Source organism: Oncorhynchus tshawytscha, linkage group LG17 (genome assembly GCF_018296145.1).
Source record: "Oncorhynchus tshawytscha isolate Ot180627B linkage group LG17, Otsh_v2.0, whole genome shotgun sequence".
Lineage (NCBI taxonomy): Eukaryota > Metazoa > Chordata > Actinopteri > Salmoniformes > Salmonidae > Oncorhynchus > Oncorhynchus tshawytscha.
The window spans coordinates 13,441,306-13,463,444 of NC_056445.1; the positions used below are offsets into that span (position 1 = coordinate 13,441,306).

At 46.1% G+C, this 22,139-nt stretch overlaps 1 protein-coding gene across 1 annotated transcript in view; it reads right to left on the minus strand.

Moving 5' to 3' along the window:
* Positions 1-580: 580 nt before the first annotated feature.
* Positions 581-22,139, minus strand: part of LOC112217171 (inositol 1,4,5-triphosphate receptor associated 2) — a 23,008-nt gene continuing 1,449 nt past the window's right edge. Inside the window, exons 2-36 of the mRNA XM_042299975.1 lie at positions 22,111-22,139; positions 21,713-21,820; positions 21,059-21,239; positions 20,627-20,685; positions 18,664-18,739; positions 18,417-18,575; positions 18,171-18,288; positions 16,440-16,490; positions 15,730-15,807; positions 15,275-15,331; positions 14,895-14,954; positions 14,549-14,613; positions 14,310-14,403; positions 13,974-14,108; positions 13,569-13,670; positions 12,343-12,494; positions 11,435-11,546; positions 10,387-10,542; positions 8,492-8,591; positions 8,134-8,308; positions 7,710-7,785; positions 5,153-5,199; positions 4,840-4,907; positions 4,575-4,738; positions 4,040-4,121; positions 3,816-3,861; positions 3,651-3,678; positions 3,431-3,571; positions 3,132-3,266; positions 2,794-2,950; positions 2,681-2,724; positions 2,452-2,582; positions 2,110-2,214; positions 1,685-1,804; positions 581-845 (exon numbers count right to left, since the gene is read on the minus strand). The exon at positions 22,111-22,139 is cut by the window's right edge and continues 645 nt beyond it. Coding sequence (XP_042155909.1) covers positions 581-845; positions 1,685-1,804; positions 2,110-2,214; positions 2,452-2,582; positions 2,681-2,724; positions 2,794-2,950; positions 3,132-3,266; positions 3,431-3,571; positions 3,651-3,678; positions 3,816-3,861; positions 4,040-4,121; positions 4,575-4,738; positions 4,840-4,907; positions 5,153-5,199; positions 7,710-7,785; positions 8,134-8,308; positions 8,492-8,591; positions 10,387-10,542; positions 11,435-11,546; positions 12,343-12,494; positions 13,569-13,670; positions 13,974-14,108; positions 14,310-14,403; positions 14,549-14,613; positions 14,895-14,954; positions 15,275-15,331; positions 15,730-15,807; positions 16,440-16,490; positions 18,171-18,288; positions 18,417-18,575; positions 18,664-18,739; positions 20,627-20,685; positions 21,059-21,239; positions 21,713-21,820; positions 22,111-22,139 — 3,676 coding nt within the window. The remainder of the gene's footprint in view (positions 846-1,684; positions 1,805-2,109; positions 2,215-2,451; positions 2,583-2,680; positions 2,725-2,793; positions 2,951-3,131; positions 3,267-3,430; positions 3,572-3,650; positions 3,679-3,815; positions 3,862-4,039; positions 4,122-4,574; positions 4,739-4,839; positions 4,908-5,152; positions 5,200-7,709; positions 7,786-8,133; positions 8,309-8,491; positions 8,592-10,386; positions 10,543-11,434; positions 11,547-12,342; positions 12,495-13,568; positions 13,671-13,973; positions 14,109-14,309; positions 14,404-14,548; positions 14,614-14,894; positions 14,955-15,274; positions 15,332-15,729; positions 15,808-16,439; positions 16,491-18,170; positions 18,289-18,416; positions 18,576-18,663; positions 18,740-20,626; positions 20,686-21,058; positions 21,240-21,712; positions 21,821-22,110) is intronic.

Genomic DNA, 22,139 nt, shown 5'->3' on the forward strand with positions numbered 1-22,139 from the left:
ATAATAGATACACACATATCCCCTAACACTAATGCTGTCAAACAATAAATTAAACATTTAAAAAATTGCATTTTAATTGTTAAAATGGTGGCCTCTTCAGGCAACCGCAAATACCATAATAGATTCAGAAGTTCACTATGAAATGTGTTTAAAAAAAATAAAAAAGCGGCTAAATCCACTGTCCATGAGCAAGCATGTTGGTGTCCATAGGATGATGGACCAACAAATACTCAAAAAAGGTGTGACGTGATTGGATAGCATGCGCTGAAGTCCATTACATGATTGGACAGCCCAATGCTGGTGTCCTCCTTGACTTGATTGGTCAACATTGTGCCCACATATACAACAGCCAACAACATCACAATCCCCCTTCCGTAACGGCGCTGTAGAATGTCTCCGGGCACCAATAGGAAATCTGTGGTCAGTGTTCAGTAGCCCCAGTACAAACACCGACTGCTTCTGTCTTCACACACTAACTAGTCTATCACACGTGATGGTTCAAGTTGCAGAAGACCTTCCAGGGGTTGAACATACCCAGGTGCCTACCCGTCCATCCCAGTCTGTTGGGGCCACAGCCCCTCTAAACCGGTGGCTGTCCGTTGTGCCTCAGCCCTGTGTAGGGCCACAGGAGCTGCTGGATGGTCACCCAGGAGTCCCCGGTCCCCACGGGCGCTCCATCCACGGCCGGCTGCAGCACCAGGCTGGCTAGGAGGGCCAGGAGGCCTGCTAGGACCAATACTAGGGCCAGCCAGAGCCACAGTCCTCGGGACCCGCTGGCTGCAGACGCAGGCCGGGAGGAGTAGCCCAAACACGGGGCTGCTGCGGCCTGCTCTGCCAGGATGGGACTGGAGAAAGAGTGGGAGAGAGGGAAAGAGACGATTTAGAATGGACGCCAAAGTAAGACTTAGCCTGGGTTAGCCAAAGCCAAGCTAATGTCTGTCCTTCTTCCCAAAGCAGTGATGTAGCGATGCAGAAACAGACTGGCGCCTAGACTAAATTAGGATGGTGTTAGCGGCGTGGACTGACTACCACTCCAAAGCGTTCTCTGTAGCACACACCTGGTACACAGAAAAACAGCCCTAGAGCATGTTGAGCGGCGGGGCAATGCATGTCTCACATCCATCTATTCCCATCCTGGGGAGTGTAAGAGATTAGAGCCGAAGGAGAGTTTGGTTGAAGCAGAAACCAGAACCACACGTCCAGAGATTGCTCGGGCTCAGAGACCACGGGCCAGATTCACAAAGCGTTCGCTCTAGACCAGGCATATTGTTCACACCTGTCTTTCTGCTCAGTCAATCTGGACCAGAGTCTGCTCCCCAGACCTAAAGCAGCACAGCCTGGAAGCCAGATGGGCTTATGATTTAACCAACCGCTTTACATTTGTCAAGCAGTTGGCTAAAGCAGACAGGAATCCAGGCTACAGCATCTAGAACCCCTTTCACACTACTGAGCCAAGCCGAGCTGTACTGCTCTGGCCTCGTTACACTTCCACGGTAGTTGGTGGAAAAAACTATCTGAGCCAGGACAGTACAGTATGGTTCAGGTGGGCACGATGGTGTGAAAAGTGTATAAGGCTCAGGAGCGGCAGAGAAGCTACTAAGCCTAACCAGCTATGCAGCAGTAGAAAGCAGTGCTGCCTGGCTGTAGATGGAAGTGAAACACTAGCGGTTGGTTCACTACTAACGTCTTGTTGGGCATAATCAGGGAGGTGATTTTGTTGCCCAGCTCAGTGAGACTGGACTTCCTCTGATCGGGCACTTCCCTCCTCTCCTCATCTGAAGGAGAGTCTGCGTCGTAGGCAGGCCTGTGGGACGGGGTGGGCATGCACGGTTCACACACACAAAAAAAGACAGACACACTAATGCATGTCTCACACACACTTTTTTAACACACACTTAGGACCCACATTTTGTTACATGCATGCACACAGATACTCTGCAGTCAATGTTCCACATGCGCCTGTTATGTTTGCAGGTTGTTCTCCTGCTGACTTGTTACATACATATACAGTACATGGTTGGGGAAATTAAATGCAGAATGTTTGTTTTCAGGTTGGGCTAATATGAGACACGCGAGTGCTTCTGCAACACAGCCGATATCAGCCCTTACCCCTTCGTCAGCATCACGAGGGAGGGCTCGTCAGTCTCAATCCAAGCCCCGGAGCTAACAAAGCGCTTCAGAGGAGGACGCGCCGTGCTCTTCCCCGTCACATTCCTGTAACCACGCCACATACATACACAATCCACACGTCACATTCCACACAACACCTAACGCAGACTACACAGCCCGCAAGTCATGTTTTAACAAAGGCCCCCAATTTACAAACACCTAGATGCAAATTTCTTCCTCAGAAATCAGAATGGGGTTTGTTTTGCAAAACAGGGTCAAGACTGCGTTTTAAATATTCTTCAACAACTCCCTATTTCCCCCACAGTGCTGCAGTCTACCTACCAGGGAGATCTGCGGGTGAGTCTCTCCGCCTCCGTGGTGTCCTGTGGTTTATTAGGCATGTCAAAATGCATGGGTCCCCCTCCCCCACCGGACCGGGGGATAGCTGCTATGCTGACCCGTCGGGCTGATGCCTGAGGAAAGGAGGAATAGGGAAAACAATACAAGACAGTGATCACTACAGTGACTAAAACAGCAGCACATCATATACACTGAGCCTAAACTGACCTACCTTATACGACGTTGCTCCAGATGGTTTCTTGCCTCTGAAATCATCTAAAGGAAAAATATTCAGTATTAGGAAGAAACATATGATAAATGTGTGTGTGTGTGTGTGTTCCTCACCCGAGTGTGTTCCTCCTGAGTGGGATCCGAAGGACCTCTCGTTCTGCAGCATGTTCTCCCTCAGCTCAGTGAGCTCAGCGTGTTCCTTAGTGTACATCCTCCTCAGGTTCTCTACATGCTGGACCATTATCTCTACTGCCGTGCCTGTACGAGACTCCTGGAGGGGGAGAGAGAGCGAGAGGTTACACACCCCCCACCCCCATCTTTTTACCAGTACGAGACTCCTGGAGGGGGAGAGAGAAGTCACACAGACGCCGACCTACACCGTCTACCTATAGGACTCTCCTCAAAAAAGGGGAGGGAGACAAAAAAAATCACACAATTCAATTGTACTATACCTGGTGTATGGCGCCCAGCATCTCTGAGCGACTGGACACTCTGGTCATGGACTGGATGAGGATGTCCAGGTTCTTCTGAAGTCTCTGGATGATCTCCATAGACTGGTTATCATCCTCACACAGAGGGGCCAGGGCCTGGGAAGAGCAGACACGAGGAAGGTAAAATGAAATTGTATGCCCCTCACCTGTAGCAGGTCCTGACAGCTACATTTGGAAACCTCACTCCTGTGTCTCCCTCTTCAACCGGTCCCTTCACATGTGGTGTAAGTCTCCCTTGTACCCAGTCCCTTCCCTCTCACCTGTAATAGTCCCTGGCAACTGGACACCTCCCTCCGGACATTCTCCTCTGCCAGGTCTCGTGACCTCTCCTCCAGCCTCAGCCTCTTCTCCAGGGTGAACATGTCACACTTAAAGCCCAGGGACAGGCGCTGGAACTCAGTCTGGCAGAAACACAAGCCTTAACTCTATGGTACATACAGAGAGATAATCAAGAGAAAGAAAATGTAAGCTTACCACTACCTCAATCTCCTTGTCGTTAGGGGACAGGCTGCAATGAGGAAAACAGAGTAATACAGTATGTGTCACTAGAAAACAGAGCTATGAGTGTCACAGTACCGGAGAGCATTTATATTATCTTGTAATGAATCTTTCAAATATGAGGTACTGTATTGTTGAGCAGCCTACCTGCTTCTGTCCCCTACGGTTGAGTCCTCAGAAACAGAGGCTTCAACTGGTACGACACACAGGGAGAAAGAAACATTTGTCTTGCTATTGAGACCGATATCGTTTTTTTCCCTAGTCAACCACACAACGTGACAATTTAATTTTGACTTCAGTCAGTAATTAGACTTATGCAAGTATTAAAATATTAGGAACGTTCTCAGCTGAGGTATCTGGGGTCAACTCACTGTCCTTCTCTGTGGTAACACTTTCACTCAGGTCCTCTTGTACCTTCCCTTCCTCGATGACATCCATACTGCGAGACAGCTCCTGGATGATTGTGGTGAACGTTACACACTCCGTATGTATAAACACACTCTCCCTCACTGTACACACACACACCTCGGTCTCGCTGCTACCCGCCGCCACACACACACACACACACACTCGATTCTAACAGACTGTAATCCAGTGTCACATTGTACAGATCTAGCTAGGTATAATGTAGGACTATCATCCATTCTGCCAGAGCGCTGTGAAGTGCTTCCCTGTGTAGATAAGCACAGAGTCGACTTGAGTGAAAATTCTTTCACTTCCACACAAGGCAGGAAAGACAACATTTTCACAAGGTCATGATACTACTTATGCAAAGTTCTCACTATCACAGAGCTCTCATCTCAAATGATTAGTCCACTCCTTTTGATCAGGACTCCTTGTAGCGCACTAGGGATTAGGGTGCCATTTGAGACAGCGAGCCATATAATCATTAAATAGACAGCTCACCAGTTCCTTCTTGAACTTGCTCCTGAGAACCAGGGAGTCAATTTTGGCTCCTGAGGGGTCAGGTGTCGTAGCATCCCTTGGACCCTGTGATGGGTCAGTGGGCGCAACATTCAGTCCATCCATAGTCGGAGAGCCTCTGTCCCCTCCTGCCAGACTGACTGTCCCTGTAGAGCCAGTGAAAGAAGTGTTATACACATGCAAAGGCACGCACTCTCCCTCACACACACTGATGGCAGGAGGCCATAGCGGCTGTATTTCCTCCTACCTGACAAGTCCACTTCCACTGTCTCCTGTGTGTCCTCCTCCTCCTCTAGTACTGGTAACAGGCTGGTGCTGGAACACACACATTACAGAGCGCTGCAGCAATTCCACCATGCCAAAACAATTGCACAACTTGACATTATCACTACCGTGCGTCTCCATCACAACCAAAAGCAAGAGTAACATTCTAAGCATTTCAAACAAAGTCAACATTAACCTCCTAACAGAAAATTCATCTCAGCACACAGACAGCATGTCAGAGAAAAGTACACCACTTCCATCATGTAACTAGGACACAATCATGTATACACACTCACCTGTCCTCTGCTAGCACTCTCTCAGCCAGCTGGTCCTTGGTTAGCTTCTGAGAGAGAGAGAGAGAAAGAAAAAAAAAAGGAGAGAGATGAATACAAGTGGCCTTGTAACATACTTTCAGCACCACTCGTCAGAGGAAGTTAATGATTTAAAAAGTGTGACACGTGCGCAATATTGCATACCGTACCTGTCCCATGGCATCAGAATGTTATCTCTGCTCTGTACAGTGAATAGAAAGGATGGGGATTTCTCATTTCTTACTTAATGTGCTGGTTGGTGGAGAGCAGCTGTGTGTGTGTGTGTGTGTGTGTGTGTGTGTGTGTGTGTGTGTGTGTGTGCACACGCGCGCGGATAACACACTCCCACTGGCAGGGCAGTAAGTAGTGTGGGCGGTGGAATACAGAACACACTACAGCTAGGTAAGAGCGGAAGGCACTAGACTATATAAAGCTGGCTACTCGAGCGCAGAGCTATGCTTTGAGTGGTTGTTGGGTAATGGAACTGTGCATAACAATCAAGAGGAAAATGACACTATAAAAACCAAACTCAAATCTCACCGCAAAACACATACAAGCTGGATCCAGATCCCTTTTATGTATTATCTATGAAGCTTTTAAACTCTACACAACCCATGTTTAGAAACAAAATGGTTATTCAGAAGAGGGGACACAGAACAATCCAAGACTGTTGCATATATTCATGCAACAACCAGTCCAGGACATTGCATAATTTATAAGCAAACAGGGTGACATCAGGCAGATTTGGCCAATAATGCCAGTGTCTTCGTTTCCTGCTACTGAATAACTGCCAGACTGGCAAAGCTGATGTTGCTGTGGGTCATTAAGTGTTCATGAAGGGATTAGAAAAGGTTTAAATGTGTTCAACCAAATTTCAACATCGGGAATAATTCATATTTATCCTGAGAGTCCCAGGTAATATCGGTGAAAATCGGAACTGCCTATATAAACGGTTTAAAACCAACATTTAGTCACTCACTATACCAGGGTTCTCCCAAAATAAGATTGTCTGTGCATTGCCGGCTTGGCTGCGCCACTAGCCTATGTAAAGATTTCACAGTAAAGTGAAACTGATATTTAGTAATGAGAGTAACTTTGATCGCCAATTACATAGTTGTGAATTGAATAGCCGTTCATGAATTCGGAGCGTTATTATGTCCCTCAATTAGTTCAGCGCATTTCAGCAGTAGGCTATTACGACACAGCACGCACCCCGAGTAGGCTATCGCGACACAGCACGCACCCGGAGTAGGCTAAGGCTAAAAGCGTTTTCGAAGCATACAAACTTTGTAACGGCAGTCAAACAAAAGTCACATCCCCAAAGTTGCTGAGCTTGCTAGATAACCAACTAAATGACATAATATCGTCTATTTGGCAAAATCGAGTTGATGATTATGCAGATAGCAGGTCAGCTCAGGAATAACAGAGAGATAAGGAAATTGTTTACATTTCAAGGCATCTTAAAATGGGGATCAACTCTAAAAACAAATATCCATATCTACTCTCGTAACATTTGTTGATCCCACATTCTCTACGGAAGCTCTCATAGGCAGCAATAGGAGACGCGCAGTGGACGCGGGAAAAGCTCTTGCGGTATTTTGACATGCTTTTGATAACGCAACCTCTAAACTGGTTCGGGTCTCTGTGTGCAGTCCGGCCGTGTCAATTATGTGTGTGATTTTAATTTATGGCGACTGTGTGAAGTATATATGCTCGGATTCCATGCAACAACATGCGTGGATAATGTGCTATTTAATTGTTTTGCCAATCTGCTGCTGCACATGTTGTATATTTTGTGGAATTGCATTAGTGCGACATTGGGGGAAAATATTGTAATTTCCCTGTCCTGGTATCCCGGTTATGGTTGTTAATCCTTATAGTTGACTTGAGTTTTATAAACTCACATAAATCAAACTGGATTACTAGCCTACAAACAGAAACATAATAACTTATTTCTCCCCAAGACACCCTCAGAGAGTTGGGTCACAGTCAGCCAGCATCAATAAAAAAGAGAGAGAAGATAGAGAGAGAAGAGAGAAGAGAGAGAAAATAGAGAGAGAAGAGAGAGAAGTTAGAGAGAGAAAATAGAGAGAGAAGTTTAGTCGACTACACAACGGTATACACGTAAACATAAAGACTTATTACACAGACATAACATCCTATGTACACAATCTGGATGAAGAAACCAAGTCAGTCATACTTGCCTCCCTTAGCAAAGTGTGCAGTGAAGCAACTGGAGCAGAATACTCACAGGAGGGAGGGACCATGTGTCCCCCTCCACCCTAAACCCCTCTTCTCTTGGCACAGCCCTCAGCCGACCAGGCCCTGTCCATACCCCTCCATCCCATCCACAACACAGCGCCACTCAGCCCAACCAGGAAGAGAATGAACAGAGTGAGAGTAAAAGAGGGAAAGAGAGCGATAGAAAAGGGGAAGTCAAGAGGCGAGAGATGGTGTCACGGTGGCTGCGACTGTCAATGAAGGAAGTTAGTTTTCCCATCATTGTGCCATCAGTAAAAAACTTCCTGTGTATTGTACTGACCTGTGTGTCACTCATATTGGTCGAGGTGGTGATGTCCTCTCCTTTTCCTCTTTCAATGCCGTCTGTCTGCTGGGAGCTGACCCCGAGAGAAAGGTGAAAGGGTATGTGTCGCATAGAGCCCAACCAGAGAAATGACAAATGATTTGGGGTGTGCTTATCTCTCTCAGATAGTAGGAAGCAGCTGGGGTCACTGACTGACTGCGCAAACCTATGAGAGCAAAGTCACTGCCCCAGCCCCGATTACAGGTGCATCGTGGGTATGCAAATTATCGCTAAAGGGGCCCAATTACACAGCCAACATTTCCCTCATTCAACTTGAAACTCATTTGACTGGCAAATGTGTCCAGAGGGGAAGAGAGGCATGCTACAGTGCATTCACACCGAAACCACGACTATTGTAAAAGGCACAGAGCTCTGATCTCACCTGCAAGTCAGTAAAATGGTCTCATTCATCACAGGGTAAGTGCAGCTGGGAGATACCATCTCAGCCAGCCTGGGGTGTGGACTGTTCCCAGCAGTGATGGTCCTGTCGTGTTCTGGTGAGCCAGGCTGAGGTGTGTCTTGAAGAAGGGGCACTATGGTGTCAGGGCTCATTGCATCTGGACAAAAGGGTGAGGAGTCATAAGTGAAACGGCATTGGAGAGGGCCATCCAACTCAATGAAATATACTGAATGCATGAAGAGAGATACTAATTTGCTGTAGTTGCAGGCTAGAGAGAGTCAGGGATTACATGGTGCAGAGAGAAAAAGACTGATCAGAGGTGAGGAAGAGTTTGTCTTACCCGATAGAGAAGAGTGGGAGGGAGGGAGTGGATGCTCCTCGGTGTCAACAGCATGCTGGTGGGCGTCCTCAGGCCCAAAGCATTCTGGTAATTTGGCACCCTGAGGCACAACACATACATATCACTTAAAAGAGAAAGAAAAGTATGAATAGGATCAACAGACAAGCATCAATACATAACAGCCACCTGTCCATTCAGTTCATGTGAAAGGATGTAGCAATAGACTGGCAAGCAACATAAGCTTTGCTTATCCAACAACAAAAGCGTATAAAACAACCTCTTACGTCACCTCTGTATCAGTGTGAGTCACTGTCCATTCCCTATCGATCTGATTAAGTAAGAAGGCGCGACTTCAGAAGATGAGCCGTTCCGTTTAGTCTATCTTGAACTAATGAATAAAAGCAAGGTTGCATGAGTTTGTCAAGTGGGAGGAAAGTAAAAAGTATGAGAGAGGAAGATGGAAAGAGTGAGTGTTCCAGCCTAGATTGGTCCATGTCCTGTTGTCTATTCACCGAGGTGTGGTTAACACTTCTGCTCCTGTTCCAATGCTCTTAAAATGCTTCCTTACTCTGTTCCTTCCTTGGAGTGGTCACTGATCAGACATGATAACAGGACTGGTAAAAGCTACACAAAACCTAAGTGATCAGGATAGATAGTTGATTCATTCAAGGAAGAGGCGAGGGAAGGATGTTCAGTATTTGTATTTGAACGGGGCCTATGACCATTCCCCCTTTTCCTGCCCACCAGCACCAAAGGAAGAAGTGGCCCCTTAAAACTATCACCACCACATACGGTCACATGCACTCCGACGACTACGGAGATCTACATGCTAGAAGGGACATCCCCCATTCAAAGCAATGTTCCAAGGTGGGGGTTCTACTCAAATGAACACCAATTCATTTATATGACAAACAACCACCAGTCAAGTCTGGAGTGGACAACCAGAAAACTAATCCAGAGAAAAGCTTTAAAGCACACGGACACAATAAGGTTACATACAGAGTAATAGGTTTTAAAGACTGTTCACCCTCTGGTCACCGTCTGTTGCCGCTGTGGTTTCTGAGGAAAAAAGGGAGGGAAGAGGGGAAGAGGGGGGGTGGAGGGAGGGAGGGGGAGAGAGACCGGAAGGAAGAAAAGCTAATTAGTTAAAGTTGAAAATCATCTCTGTGACATTCAGCTGGGGTCACTGGCAAGGTCAAACTAAGCCCCACCCACTACCATCTTAGACCATATTATTAGCCCGTTAAACTCCCTGTCTGTGTTAGAGTGGGTTTAGAGGCAGTAATAACCACATTCTTTGGGTTCTGGCAGCCATTGATGCAGGGAGACCACTTCCACTAGGTTTGGATGACTTTAACACCTGGCCATAGAAGGCTGGGGCATAGAAGACTTGCCAACAAACCACACACACACACACACACAAACAGACAGAAGGCTGGGCCGTCTAGGGGCTTTTAACCAGGACACACACTAAGAGGTCCCTTTCTGGAGACCCTGGCCATCTATGGCTGTCCTTGCCAAACCCCAGAGGGCTGTGTGGGTGTGGTTCTTCAAGGGTGGCTGAGTACTCTGTGACTCCAGGGATTACAGGGGTGATCCACACAGGCTTTTGGATGGACTCACTAACCCCTGGTTTACCCAGTGTTTCACCCAGCTCAGTAGCCCAGAACCACAGAGAAACTTTACAGGAAACCTGTAAACTCACTAAAATACAGCCAAATATGGAGTTATAATAGGATCTGATCATTACTAATCTGTGGAATCCTACTCACCTCTCAGATCCTCTCCCTCCGCCTGGTCGGGTTCACTTTGCTCCGAGAGAGGAGAGAGAAGGGAGATCCCCCTCATTCCCCCCTCTGGTCCCTCTCCCCCACCACGGTCCACCTCTCCCCAACCTCCCCCTCTCCAGGCTGGTCCCCCCTCTCCGTCAGTCTGTCCTCCTCCGTCAGTCCCGTCTCCTGACTCTTGAAGTCCCTGTACGTCTCCACCCCCTCATTCTTCAGGAAGTCTTGGAGGACAAACTCCTCGTCCCAGTCCAGGTCTTCCCCAGCCTGACAAAATAAAGTAACTGAATTAAAACCTGTTCAGGGAATCAATCAAATCTATTTCTAAAGCCTTCTTCACATTAGCAGAAAGAGGTTTTTCCAGTAACTCTGCCTAGACACCAAAGAGCACATAGAAGCACAGGGAAAACTGTCTAAAAAGGCTAATGAATACAAAACAAACAGTAGGATAAAGTTACACTTGTTTATTCAATGTGTCAATGTTTTAATTGAATCTGTCCCTACTTAAATAAATGATAGATATATACATAGAATGGAGCCTGTTCAAAGTGCTAATGTGAGATTTCAGAGTTTAACAGCAAATCAAAAACATGGAGTACGATGAAGTTACATTTTCCCAGGAATGCTGATTTAAGATCAATTGTGCGTTTCTCTTCCCTAATAGTTAAGGTTGGGGAGATGGTAAACTGATCCTAGATCTGTGCCTACGGCCGATAGACAAATTAACATGACAGAACAGAGAATATTTCTCCTGATCAGAAATTGCTCTAAGTGTCCACTCAGCCTCCCACTCCATCCTTTAGCGTCTATTAAACAGCCTCTTCATCTGGATGGAAAACGTACTCCAAAGGTTACACAGCTATTCACCATCTGAATCAGAGTCCTATTCTCTGCTATGTTCCATGGCTCTCAATGCCTGTGTCCCAACAGTAGGCCAATATCCACTATACCCAACATCTTTCTCCCATACCATCTTTCTACAAGATATTCCACAGATATTCAAAAGCTACATGCCATCTGTGGCACACGGGGGACACCTCTTCCCCCATTCTTTCTCCATCTCTCAATTAGTCCTACCTGTGGATCGTTAGGGGTTTCACAGCTAGTCTCTGCTGTCCCGTCTGTCTCTCTCTTCCCTCCATCTCCCTCCCCCTCCTACCTGTGTGTCCTCGTCGGGGGTCTGGCAGCTGGCCTCCCTGCTGTCCCCCGGGGTATTTAGCCGGTCCAACTCTTCACGCAGCTGCCGTTTCTGATTCTCCTGCTCCTGAACCCTGCACGGACGGACCCACGGAAATTACACACATATTTACAGACAGACACGTAAAGCAACACACTCCCAAAAACATCAACAAAAAGGGTCACTAGCCACAAATACTTCTGAAACCACGGCAATCATGCATCCAGTGAGTACAATGCAAATGAACAGATTCATCACTCTCACCCAGCCCATTGACAGCGTAGTGAAGGGTCCATAACATAACATACTGTACCCAATCCGCAGGCCCATGCAGTGTCCCATGCTGCTGTTGCCCAGCCTGTACTAGGATGGCAGGAGCTCTGGAGAGCCCCTAACTCCCAGTATCGGACAGCTCATAACACCCAGTCCCAGACTAGTCCAGAGGGCCTGTGCACAGCTGGCTAGCCCAGACAACGTTCCCACAGCCTGGCCTAATAAACCCCCCCCCCCCTTTCCTTCCTTTATCCTCCAGAGCAGGGCGGCAGTGTGGAACGGGCCCACGTGGCAGTGAGGCAGCTACAGACAGAGCCATACTAGACCAGGACCCAACCACTACTTAGACAGGTTAGAGGTCACACAGTCAGACCCAGAGCACAGAGACTTCAGGAGAGCAGAGGGAAGCAACCAAATATGACCAGATTCCTCCCTAGATCCCTCCTGCACAGTGTCTGTATCTTCTTAGACAATGAAAGCCCCTCCCACCACACTGTAACCCTTTCTTATACAAGACCCGCAAAATCTACTTGACCAGTGAGAGAAAAGCAGCACTAGTTCCTCTTGACCCTCACTTCCAACAGGCACGCACACAAACACACTCAACCCCCACTCACCTGACTGACAGGTGTAGTATCTCAGTGCGGGACCTCCTTATGCTGCTGGCCATCTTGATCAGTTCGTTCTCCAGGGAGTCGGTGTACTGGTCCAACTGCTCCAGGCTGAGGCTCCACTCAGTCCTCCTCAGATCCAGCTCAGACTGCACCGCCTGTGGGGGAGAAAGGGCAGGGAGTCAGCCTCTTCCTGGAGCTACAGGGTCTCAGGCAGTCAGACAGCCTATCCAGCAGTACTAGACGTACAGTAAAGTATGTCCATCTCTTAGTCACAGTCAGTGACACTACTGCACTCACTCTTTACTCAAGAAGAATGTTTACTGTGGACGTGTCTGACAAATGCAGATTGGAGAGAGAAAGGAGGTGGGAGAGAGGAAAGGGAGGGAGAGAGGGGGGAATGAAAGAGAGGGTGGCAGAGGGAGGTGACAAGGACCAAACGAGAGAGAGGAGTGTGTGCGTGTTGCGAGAGAGACTGAATTTACACTACAGCACACTAACTAAGCCACCCTGCATTAATAGGCATTGATGGGATAGAGATAGTTATATAACATTGTAGATTAGGGATCTCTGGAGAGGAGAGAGAGAACAGCCATATTATGTAATCCTCTAAAAGCTACGAGCAGAGATAGTCCTATTCAGGCCAAACTCCTCCCTACATTGAACTCAGTAGGGTGCATCTCAATAGCCTAATTGCTCCTTTCCGCGTCTCATTTCCTGTATCTGTATTCTGCACTGATCTGAAAGAACAGGATAAGTGAAAAGCAATATGATGGAAAACCAAAAGGTATTTGCTCTTTTCTCTTGAATCTCTGAACCTAGAGAAACACCAACCTCTTCTTTGATACAGATATGTGACCCCCCCAGGATACCTACACACACACCTAGAGTTCTCTGGTACAGAGTGACTCAGTAACATCCTCCTCTAACACTGAGCTGGATAGTGGGTTGATACATCCACTCAAATAGCTCTAGTGTGTGAGTGAGGGAGAGAGAATAGAAAAATAGTGAGAGAATGAGGGAGAGTGAGCAAGAGATAGAATGAGAGGAGCATGAGTGTGTGTGTGTGTCAGAGAGAGAAGAGAGCAAGAGCGAGGACAGAGAGAGCAAGATAATGAGAGGGGAAGAAAGGACAGAGAAAGAGTAAGAGGACAGAAAGAAGGAATGAGAACGAGAGAGGAGAGCGAGTGCGCCTGCGTGAGATCGAGATGGTGTGTGTGTATGCCCCTCACCTGCAGTCTGGGATCTTTACTAGCCCCTGGTCCTCCATAGTGGTGCATGAGTCCTCTGAGTGTTGACAAGATGGAGAGGCCCTCGTCCTTAAAATCTCGCTTCTGAAAACAACCAGAAAAACAATTAATATGTTTCAGGTTATCCGTGTAACTATTTTAAGTACTAATCAATTCAATTTTCTATGGAAGAAAATTAGTCATGCATCTACACCACAATCATACCATAGATGCACAAAAAGTAGTTGTTTTCTCAATGCTTTTGAAATGTGTGCTGGTTAGATACCAGTCCCTGCATAGTGTATTGAGTGCATAATTAGGACAGTAAGGGCTGAAGATATCTAATGAATTATCAGGACTGCTGTATCTATAGTGTACAATGTCTGCTGTATCTACTGTATAGAGTACCAGTTTGTTGATGAGGCTCTTGAACTCCGGGGACATCTGGTCAGGTGTGGGGCCCTGCAGGAGCACTAACACCTCCCTGTCCAGAGACTCATCTAGAACAGATGCAAAGCTCAGTGGCGACACACACGCCGCACCCTGGAAATAAAACACGACTTGGTCATTAACCCTGAAGCGGATAGGCTGATGGTTTCAGTAAACGATAGCATAATAGGGTCCCTGGAGCTGAAGTTTTGGGTGAATACAGGATTGGTTCTCAAAGGTGTGAGCGTACTCAGAGAGAGTGGGTGTTCAATTCACAGGCTGCAAACATGAAGCGAGGGGATATATTTAACTGACCTCCGGAGGTGTTTGAGCAAGGGCCAGTTCTGTCTGCAGGGATCCTGAAGTGCTGTGGTTCAACCTGTACGCCACCGACAGGGAGAGACCTGCACTGCAAGAGGGAGAGCGAGAGAGGAGAGAGAGAACCAAATCAGAACTACGAAGACAAAAGGACATAGTTAAAAAGAGAATACACAGAATTCCCCAATCCTGCTACTAGACCAGTCAAGGCTCCACCTCTAGTACAGTGTACTTACACTGCCATGTCTGGCGGCATCATGTGTATCTGGCTCTCCAGCTTGGTCTTGTCTGCTCTCAACAGCTGTCAGAGACAACAACAGACATCAAACACGGTGAGATAAAACCACTACTGCTGCAGCTAATACATATTCACTGCAGCTGACAGACAAAGACATGCAGATCATATAGGGCTCTGCTGAGAGAGAGAAATCATTTTGCAGAGCTCTCTGGTCGGCGGTTCAGAGCAGTGGGGGTACAGCGTTGCTGCTTGTACACATCCACTCCTTTATGATCTAGTGCATGGGAGTAGGGGCTAAGGGGAGATTTGGGATATGGTAATGATTATCGAGACAGCCTCCTCACCTCTGTGACTGATGAGTACTCCATCACTGTAGCCATCAGCTCCTCAATCTGTCTGCACTTCTGTAGAGGGGAGACAACATGACAGCAATATTCTTGATTATCGTATTTCCCCCCAGGACAATGTCTCTGAAACGTTCCAAATGTACGGTCATATGAATGAACAGATCAACAGACTATGCCCTGAAGCCTGGGTTATCACTGATCTAAGGACCCCAATCTACAATGTGACTTTCGCTTTGTACAGCCGTGTTATCATAGAGAATGTACAGTAGGGGACAGCCCGACTACAACAATGACCCATCTTTATTCATTACTGAACAGATACGGAACAAAAAGTACTATAAAGAAATGGTTTGTTTTTTTATTCAGATGATACTCACCTGGAGTATGAGGGATTCCTTTTCACTCACGACAGCATCAAAGGAATGCTTATGGACCTGTGGATGAGAGAACAGACACTACACCATGAAACTACTGGCACTCATCCACAACACACAGGCAGACCAATCAGGAGCAGGCGTGGGGATCACTTTGATCCTAAAGGCCAGTTACATAGGTACATAGCACTGCACTCCAGGACTTTTTCAGAAGACCATGAAAGGCAAAACAAACATTCACACAACCTTTTCTTCTGGACACAGTTGACCAGAAACAGATTAAGCCTAGTCCTGGACTAAGAAGCATTCTAAAAATGGAGAATCTTAATTGAAACTTGTTTTTTAGTTGAGAACTAGGCTTAATCTGTTTCCAGGAAACCGCTTTCTAGTTGCCAACCTTGAATCGCTTATTCCCTCGACAGTACAATAGTTTGTTCAATATAGTTGTGTGGACCCACCTGCAGCTCAGCATTTAGGTCACACAGTTCAATCATCCTCTTCTGGAGGTCATCCATCTCCATGGTGACCTTGATGTTCTAGTCCACAGGTAGGGGGGAGGAGGAGGGAGAGATGAGTAATTCTACCCTAAAAAGATGCCTTATTTTACCCTACCATGTCAGTTAAAAGTGGACAAGGTACATCAGAGTAGATAGCCATGGAATGGCATTTCCTAAATCAGTTTTTCCCAACCCTGGTCCTCCAGTAACCCCAACAGCACACATTTGTATTGTAACCCTGGACAAACACACCTGATTCAACTTGCCAAGTCCTCAATGTGTTGAATGAGGTGTGTTTGTCAAGGGCTACAACAAAACTGTACTGTCGTGGGTAATGGAGGACCAGGGTTGGGAAAAACTGTCTTAGATCCTGGAAAAACAGCAGACAGGAAGTTCCCAGGGGAAGCAGATAGTCCTGCTGCTTTGTTGTTGTGTCGCCCTAGTAGGCACTTAACTGATCAATGACACTGATTGGTCGGTGAGCACAATCCTGATGACTCGCCACCAAATCAAATCTCTCATTAAAAGGAATGACAATCACATAGAAGCCCTCGAGGTGCCTTTACGATGCCTCCAATTAAATACATGATATAGTAATGAAATGACCCAAGAGCAATGTAGATGTTGATGAAAGGGGTTCTGTGTGGAGAGAAAGGTTTCCAGTACAGCACCTCATCCTGAAGACAGCTTATCTTGGCAATCAGACTCTGGTTCTCTCTCTCCTGTTGGGGAGATGTTGAGTTAGTATAGGACTGTGGACGTTGTATAGTTAGTTGGATACAGGAAACAGCCAAAGGAAACCAAAACGAGACAGAACAACTTCTATGCCAAGGTGCATTGATTCTACAAGTGTCTAAAACTCTGTTGGAGGGATGCGACACACTTCTTCCACGAGAAGTTCAATAATTTGGGGTTTTGATGACGGTGGAATAGGCATAGGCACCACTCCAGAAACTCCAATAAGTGTTCAATTGGGTTGAGGTCTGGTAACTGAGATTGCCGTGGCATATGGTTTACATCATTTTCATGCTCAACAAACCATTCAGTGACCACTTGTGCCTCGTGGACACGGGCATTATCATCCTATGGCGGCATAGCCATGGTAGCCAAAATAATGGCCTGTCCAGCATCTTTATAGATGACCCTAAATGAACTCAGGAACCTCAACTGTGTGGAAGCACCTGTTTTCAATACACAGTGAACAAAAATATAAAATTCACATGTAAAGTGTTGGTCTTATGTTTTATGAGCCTAAATAAGATCCCATAAAATACACACAAAAAAACGTATTTGTCAAATTCTGTCCACAAATTTGTTTATATCCCTGTTAGTGAGCATTTCTCCACTGCCAAGATAATCCAGCCACCTGACAGGTGTGGCATATCAATAAGCTGATTAAACAACATGATATTACATAGGTTTATTATTAGGTTTATTATTAGGTTATTGGGGACAATAAAAGGTCACTAAAATGTGCAGTTTTGTCACAACACAATGCCACAGATGTGTCAAGTTGAGGGCGCATGCAATTGTTGCCAGAGTATTTTATGTTGATTTCTCTACCAAAAGCCGCCTCTGTCGTTTTAGAGAATTTGGCAGTATGTCCAACCAGCCTCACAACCGCAGACCACGTGTAACTGCGCCAGCTCAGGACCTCCACATCCATTCTTCTTCACCAGCGGGAACGTCTGAGACCAAACACACAGAGAGCTAATGAAACTGTGGGTTTACACAACCGAAGTATGTCTGCACAAACTCTCAGAAACATTCTCAGGGAAGTTAATCTGCGTGCTCGTAGTCCCCACCAGGGTCTTGACCTGACTGCAGTTCGGAGTCGTAACCAATTTCAGTGGGCAAATGCTCACATTCGATGGCCACCGGCACGCTGGGGAAGTGTACTCTTCATGTACACAATTCCTGGAAGCTGAAAATGTCCCAGTTCTTCCATGGTCTGCATACCCACCAGACTTGTCACCCATTGAGCATGTTTGGGATGCTCTGGATCGACGTACAGGACAGCGTGTTCCAGTGGAGTGGGACAACATTCCAAGGGCCACAATCAAAAGCCTGCTCAACTCTATGCAAAGGAGATGTCTCGCTGCATGAAGCAAATGGTGGAGACACCAGATACTGACTGGTTTTATGATCCACGCCCCCACCTTTTCTTTAAGGTATCTGTGACCAACATATTCAAGTCTGTATTCCCAGTCATATGAATTCCATAGATTAGGGCCTAATGAATTTTTTTTTTTTTTTTTTTAAATAATAATTTATACTGATTTCCTTATATGAACTGTAACTCAGTAAAATCTTTGAAATTGTTGCATGTTGAGTTTATACTTTTGTTCAGTGTAGATAGTTGAATAGCATGACAGTGAAGTAGTGTGTGTGAGTGTATATACCATATGTTTGGTCTGAGCAGAGGCCCTGGCTCTGCCCTCCTCTGTATAGCTCAGACTCATCTTCATCTCCTCCACCTCATCCTTCAACATCTTCTCCTTCTGGGCCAGCTGCTGGCCTCTACAGGGGGGAGAGAGGGACATTATACTTGGGTGTGTGTATGTGGGGCCTAATAGGAGGTTCAATTGAGAGAAGGCGGAATAGGAAGGCAGGCATCTCAAAAGTATGTGTGTGTGTACAATCCATACAGTCTGGCCTGTGACTTGAGCTCCTCGTTCTCCTCTGCTAGTTTCTGGTTATGGTCCTCCATGGTCTCCACATTCTGCTTCAGCTTCCTCACCTCCTCCTGAAGCTTCTGGTTACTGAACTGCAGGTCGGTCACACAGAACACCAGGTCTGACGTCTCACTGGGGAGAAAAACAGTCACATACAGGGCAAAACACGGTTAGTCAAATTGGACAATTGCATGCATACAGGAACACGAGCATTACTTACAGATCTGTTCGTGACACCTCCCCTCCAAATGCCTCCAGACTACCTGAGGTCATGTTCAGCAGGACAGACCTCTTAGCTGACGGAGAGAAGAGAGATGGAGTGAGAGAAGAGAGATGGAGTCTATGCTTATAGAAAGAATGAGGGAGAAAATACATTGACTTGCTAAAATGAGAAGTTGTGTGTGTAAGAGAGTGAGTGAGTGGTGGAGCGAGAGAGAGCGCTACTTGGAGGCATGGTACAAGAGAAAACCTTTATCAATTTCTCTGATTAGTGCTCTAATGTCTCCTGTATGTCTCTGACAGGCTCGGAGTCTGAGAGACTATACAGTGGATTGTGAAAGTATTCACCCCCCTTGGCATTTTTCCTATTACAACGTGGAATTACAACCTGGAATTACATTTTTTTTAAACATTTTTTTTTTTTTTTTTTGGGGGGTGTATAATTTGATGTACACAACATGCCTACCACTTTGAAGATGCAAAATATGTTTTCTTATGAAAAAAAGAGAATACAAAAAAAACAGAAAACTTGAGCGTGCATAACTATTCACCCCCCAAAAGTCAATACTTTGTAGAGCCACCTTTTGCAGCAATTACAGCTGCAAGTCTCTTGGGGTATATATCTATAAGCTTGGCAGTGGCAAATCTAGCCACTGGTTTTTTGCCCATTCTTCAAGGCAAAACTGCTCCAGCTCCTTCAAGTTGGATGAGTTCCGCTGGTGAAGAGCAATCTTTAAGTCATACCACAGATTCTCAATTGGATTGAGGTCTGGGCTTTGACTAGGCCATTCAAAGACATTTAAATGTGTCCCATTAAACCACTCGAGTGTTGCTTTAGCAGTATGCTTAGGGTCATTGTCCTGCTGGAAGGTGAACCTCCATCCCATTCTCAAACCTCTAGAAGACAAACAGGTTTCCCTCAAGAATTTCCTTCCATTTAGCACCATCCATCATTCAATTCTGACCAGTTTCCCAGTCCCTGCCGATGAAAACCATCCCCCACAGCATGATGCTGCCACCACCATGCTTCCCTGTGGGGATGTTGTTCTCAGGGCGATGAGGTGTTTTTCCTTGATGGCCAATAATCTCAATTTTAGTCTCATCTGACCAGAGTACCTTCTTCCATATGTTTTGGGAGTCTCCCAAACACCTTTTGGCAAACAAACATGTTTGCTTATTTCTTTCTTTATGCAATGACTTGTTTCTGGCCACTCTTCCATAAAGCCCAGCTCTGTGCAGTGTAAGGCTTAAAGCGGTCCTATGGACAGATACTCCAATCTCCACTGTGGAGCTTTGCAGCTCCTTCAGGGTTATTTGGTTTCTTTGTTGCCTCTCTGATTAAGGCCCGCCTTGCCTGGTCCATGGGTTTTGGTGGGCATTCCTATCTTGGCAGGTTTCTTGTGGTGCCATATTCTTTCCATTTAAAAAAAAAAATGGATTTAATGGTGCTCCATGGGATGTTCAAATTTTTTTTTTTTTTTTTTTTTTTTTTTTTAAATATCTCAACCCTGATCTGTACTTATCCACAACTTTGTCCCTGACCTGTTTGGAGAGCTCCTTGGTCTTCATGGTGCTGCCCCTTCCTTAGTGGTGTTGCATAATCTGGGGCCTTTCAGAAGAAGTGTATATATGCACTGAGAACATGTGACACTTAAATAAAGTCCACCTGTCTGCAATCGAACTAATGATGTGACTTCTGAAAGGTAATTGGTTGCACCAGATCTTATTTAGTGGCTTCATAGCAAAGGGGGTAAATACATAAGCACGCTCCACTTTACCGTAAAAAAATAAACAAGTAATTTTTTTTTCATTTCACTTCGCCAATTTGGACTATTTTGTGTATGTCCGTTACATTAATTCCAAATAAAAATCTATTTAAATTACAGGTTGTAATGTAACAAAATAGAAAATATGCCAAGGGAGATGAATACTTTTGCAGGCACTGTATGTGTGTATCAACTCACCTGACAGGCTGTCTCGGAGTCTGACAGACTCTTGAGTTAGGTCCTCTGGTGTGTCGTCCCTGTGGTTGTGGTGAAGACAAGGAGACAGACACCCAGAAACATGACATTACAGTCACACAATATCACAGGCTTACTTACACACACACACACACAGAGGTTAATGTATCTGTTACAACACAAAAGTTACAGAAGCTTATCTAGTAGACAACAAGCTCTTTGATGAGAATATTCAACTGAAAACCTGATATCCATTTGCCCATGTGACAGAACACATGAACTAGAACACAGCACCCTCTACAGGCAAAAGAGGGACAAGACAACATGCACTGCTATGTAGTGCACTACATTTGACCACAGCCCTGGTCAAAAGTAGGGCACTATAAAAGGGAAGAGTGCCATTTGGGGGGGGGGCACAGAAAACATCTCCAGTACCCATTCTTTCTGCAGTCATCGATCCACTCCTTCATGATGGCGTGGTAGGTGTCCAGGTCTATGGAGACATCTTTGTGCTCTGGGTCCAGCATATTACACAGGTCCTCCAGCCCGCTGTCCTCAGAACCCCGGCTGGTGGTGTGACGCAGGTAGTCCACGATACGAGACACGTACACCTTACCTGAAGGAGCAGGAGGAGGCCAGGTTACCGTCTTTATCATAGTAATTTACTGGGTTACTGTAGTCAGTCTGGTGACTAGCATGGGAAGGGACCTCCCCAGGAGTCATAGCAATCGCCTTCCTCCGCCTGAGGTTCTTTCAGTAACAGCTTTTAGTAAACAAAATAGGACTGTGGAGAGACCACCACCCACAGGGAATCTAGAGCACTTGTATCACATCATTGACTGCTTCAGAAACAAAGAAAAGAAAGCTACACCCCAGTGGAGTAAATTACTGGCTGCCTTTTTAACAAAACTTTATCACGGCGAGTGTGTGTATGAGATTGTGCCTCCTTATGCGTGTTTGATACGGTGAGTCGGGACAGAAGAGTGTGTCCTCCACAATGTGCTAGATTTGATATTTTGAGTGTACTTCTGTGCTCAGTACATATTTGATACTTTGAGAGTTTAATGCTGTATGTGAGCGAGTGCGTACCTCTGCGCTGGGTGTCACAAACATGGAAAATGGTGTCTAGTAAATCCTCTTCACAGATCAGACTGACCTCAGTCATCGTCTCCTTCCGGTTCTCAGAGGACATGGCTCCTACACACACACACACACTTTCTGTAACTACACTGGCCAATGGCCACTTCATCAGCCGACATCAGTGGCCAATAAACATGATTGATCTTCTGTCAGTTGCATAACATTCCTTGAGGCAACATAATAAAATGTACATACTGGTGTGTGACATAAGAGATGGCAAATGGAAAGGAGTGTGTGACAGGCCTGAGGAATGCTCTTAACCTCGTGATCAATAGTTATCATTGTTGTTCACTAAGAACTGAGCAGTGCTTTCGTAATCCCACAGTGAGTGTGTGTATTCCCCTTACCGTCTCCCATCGACAGTCTCTTGACAACC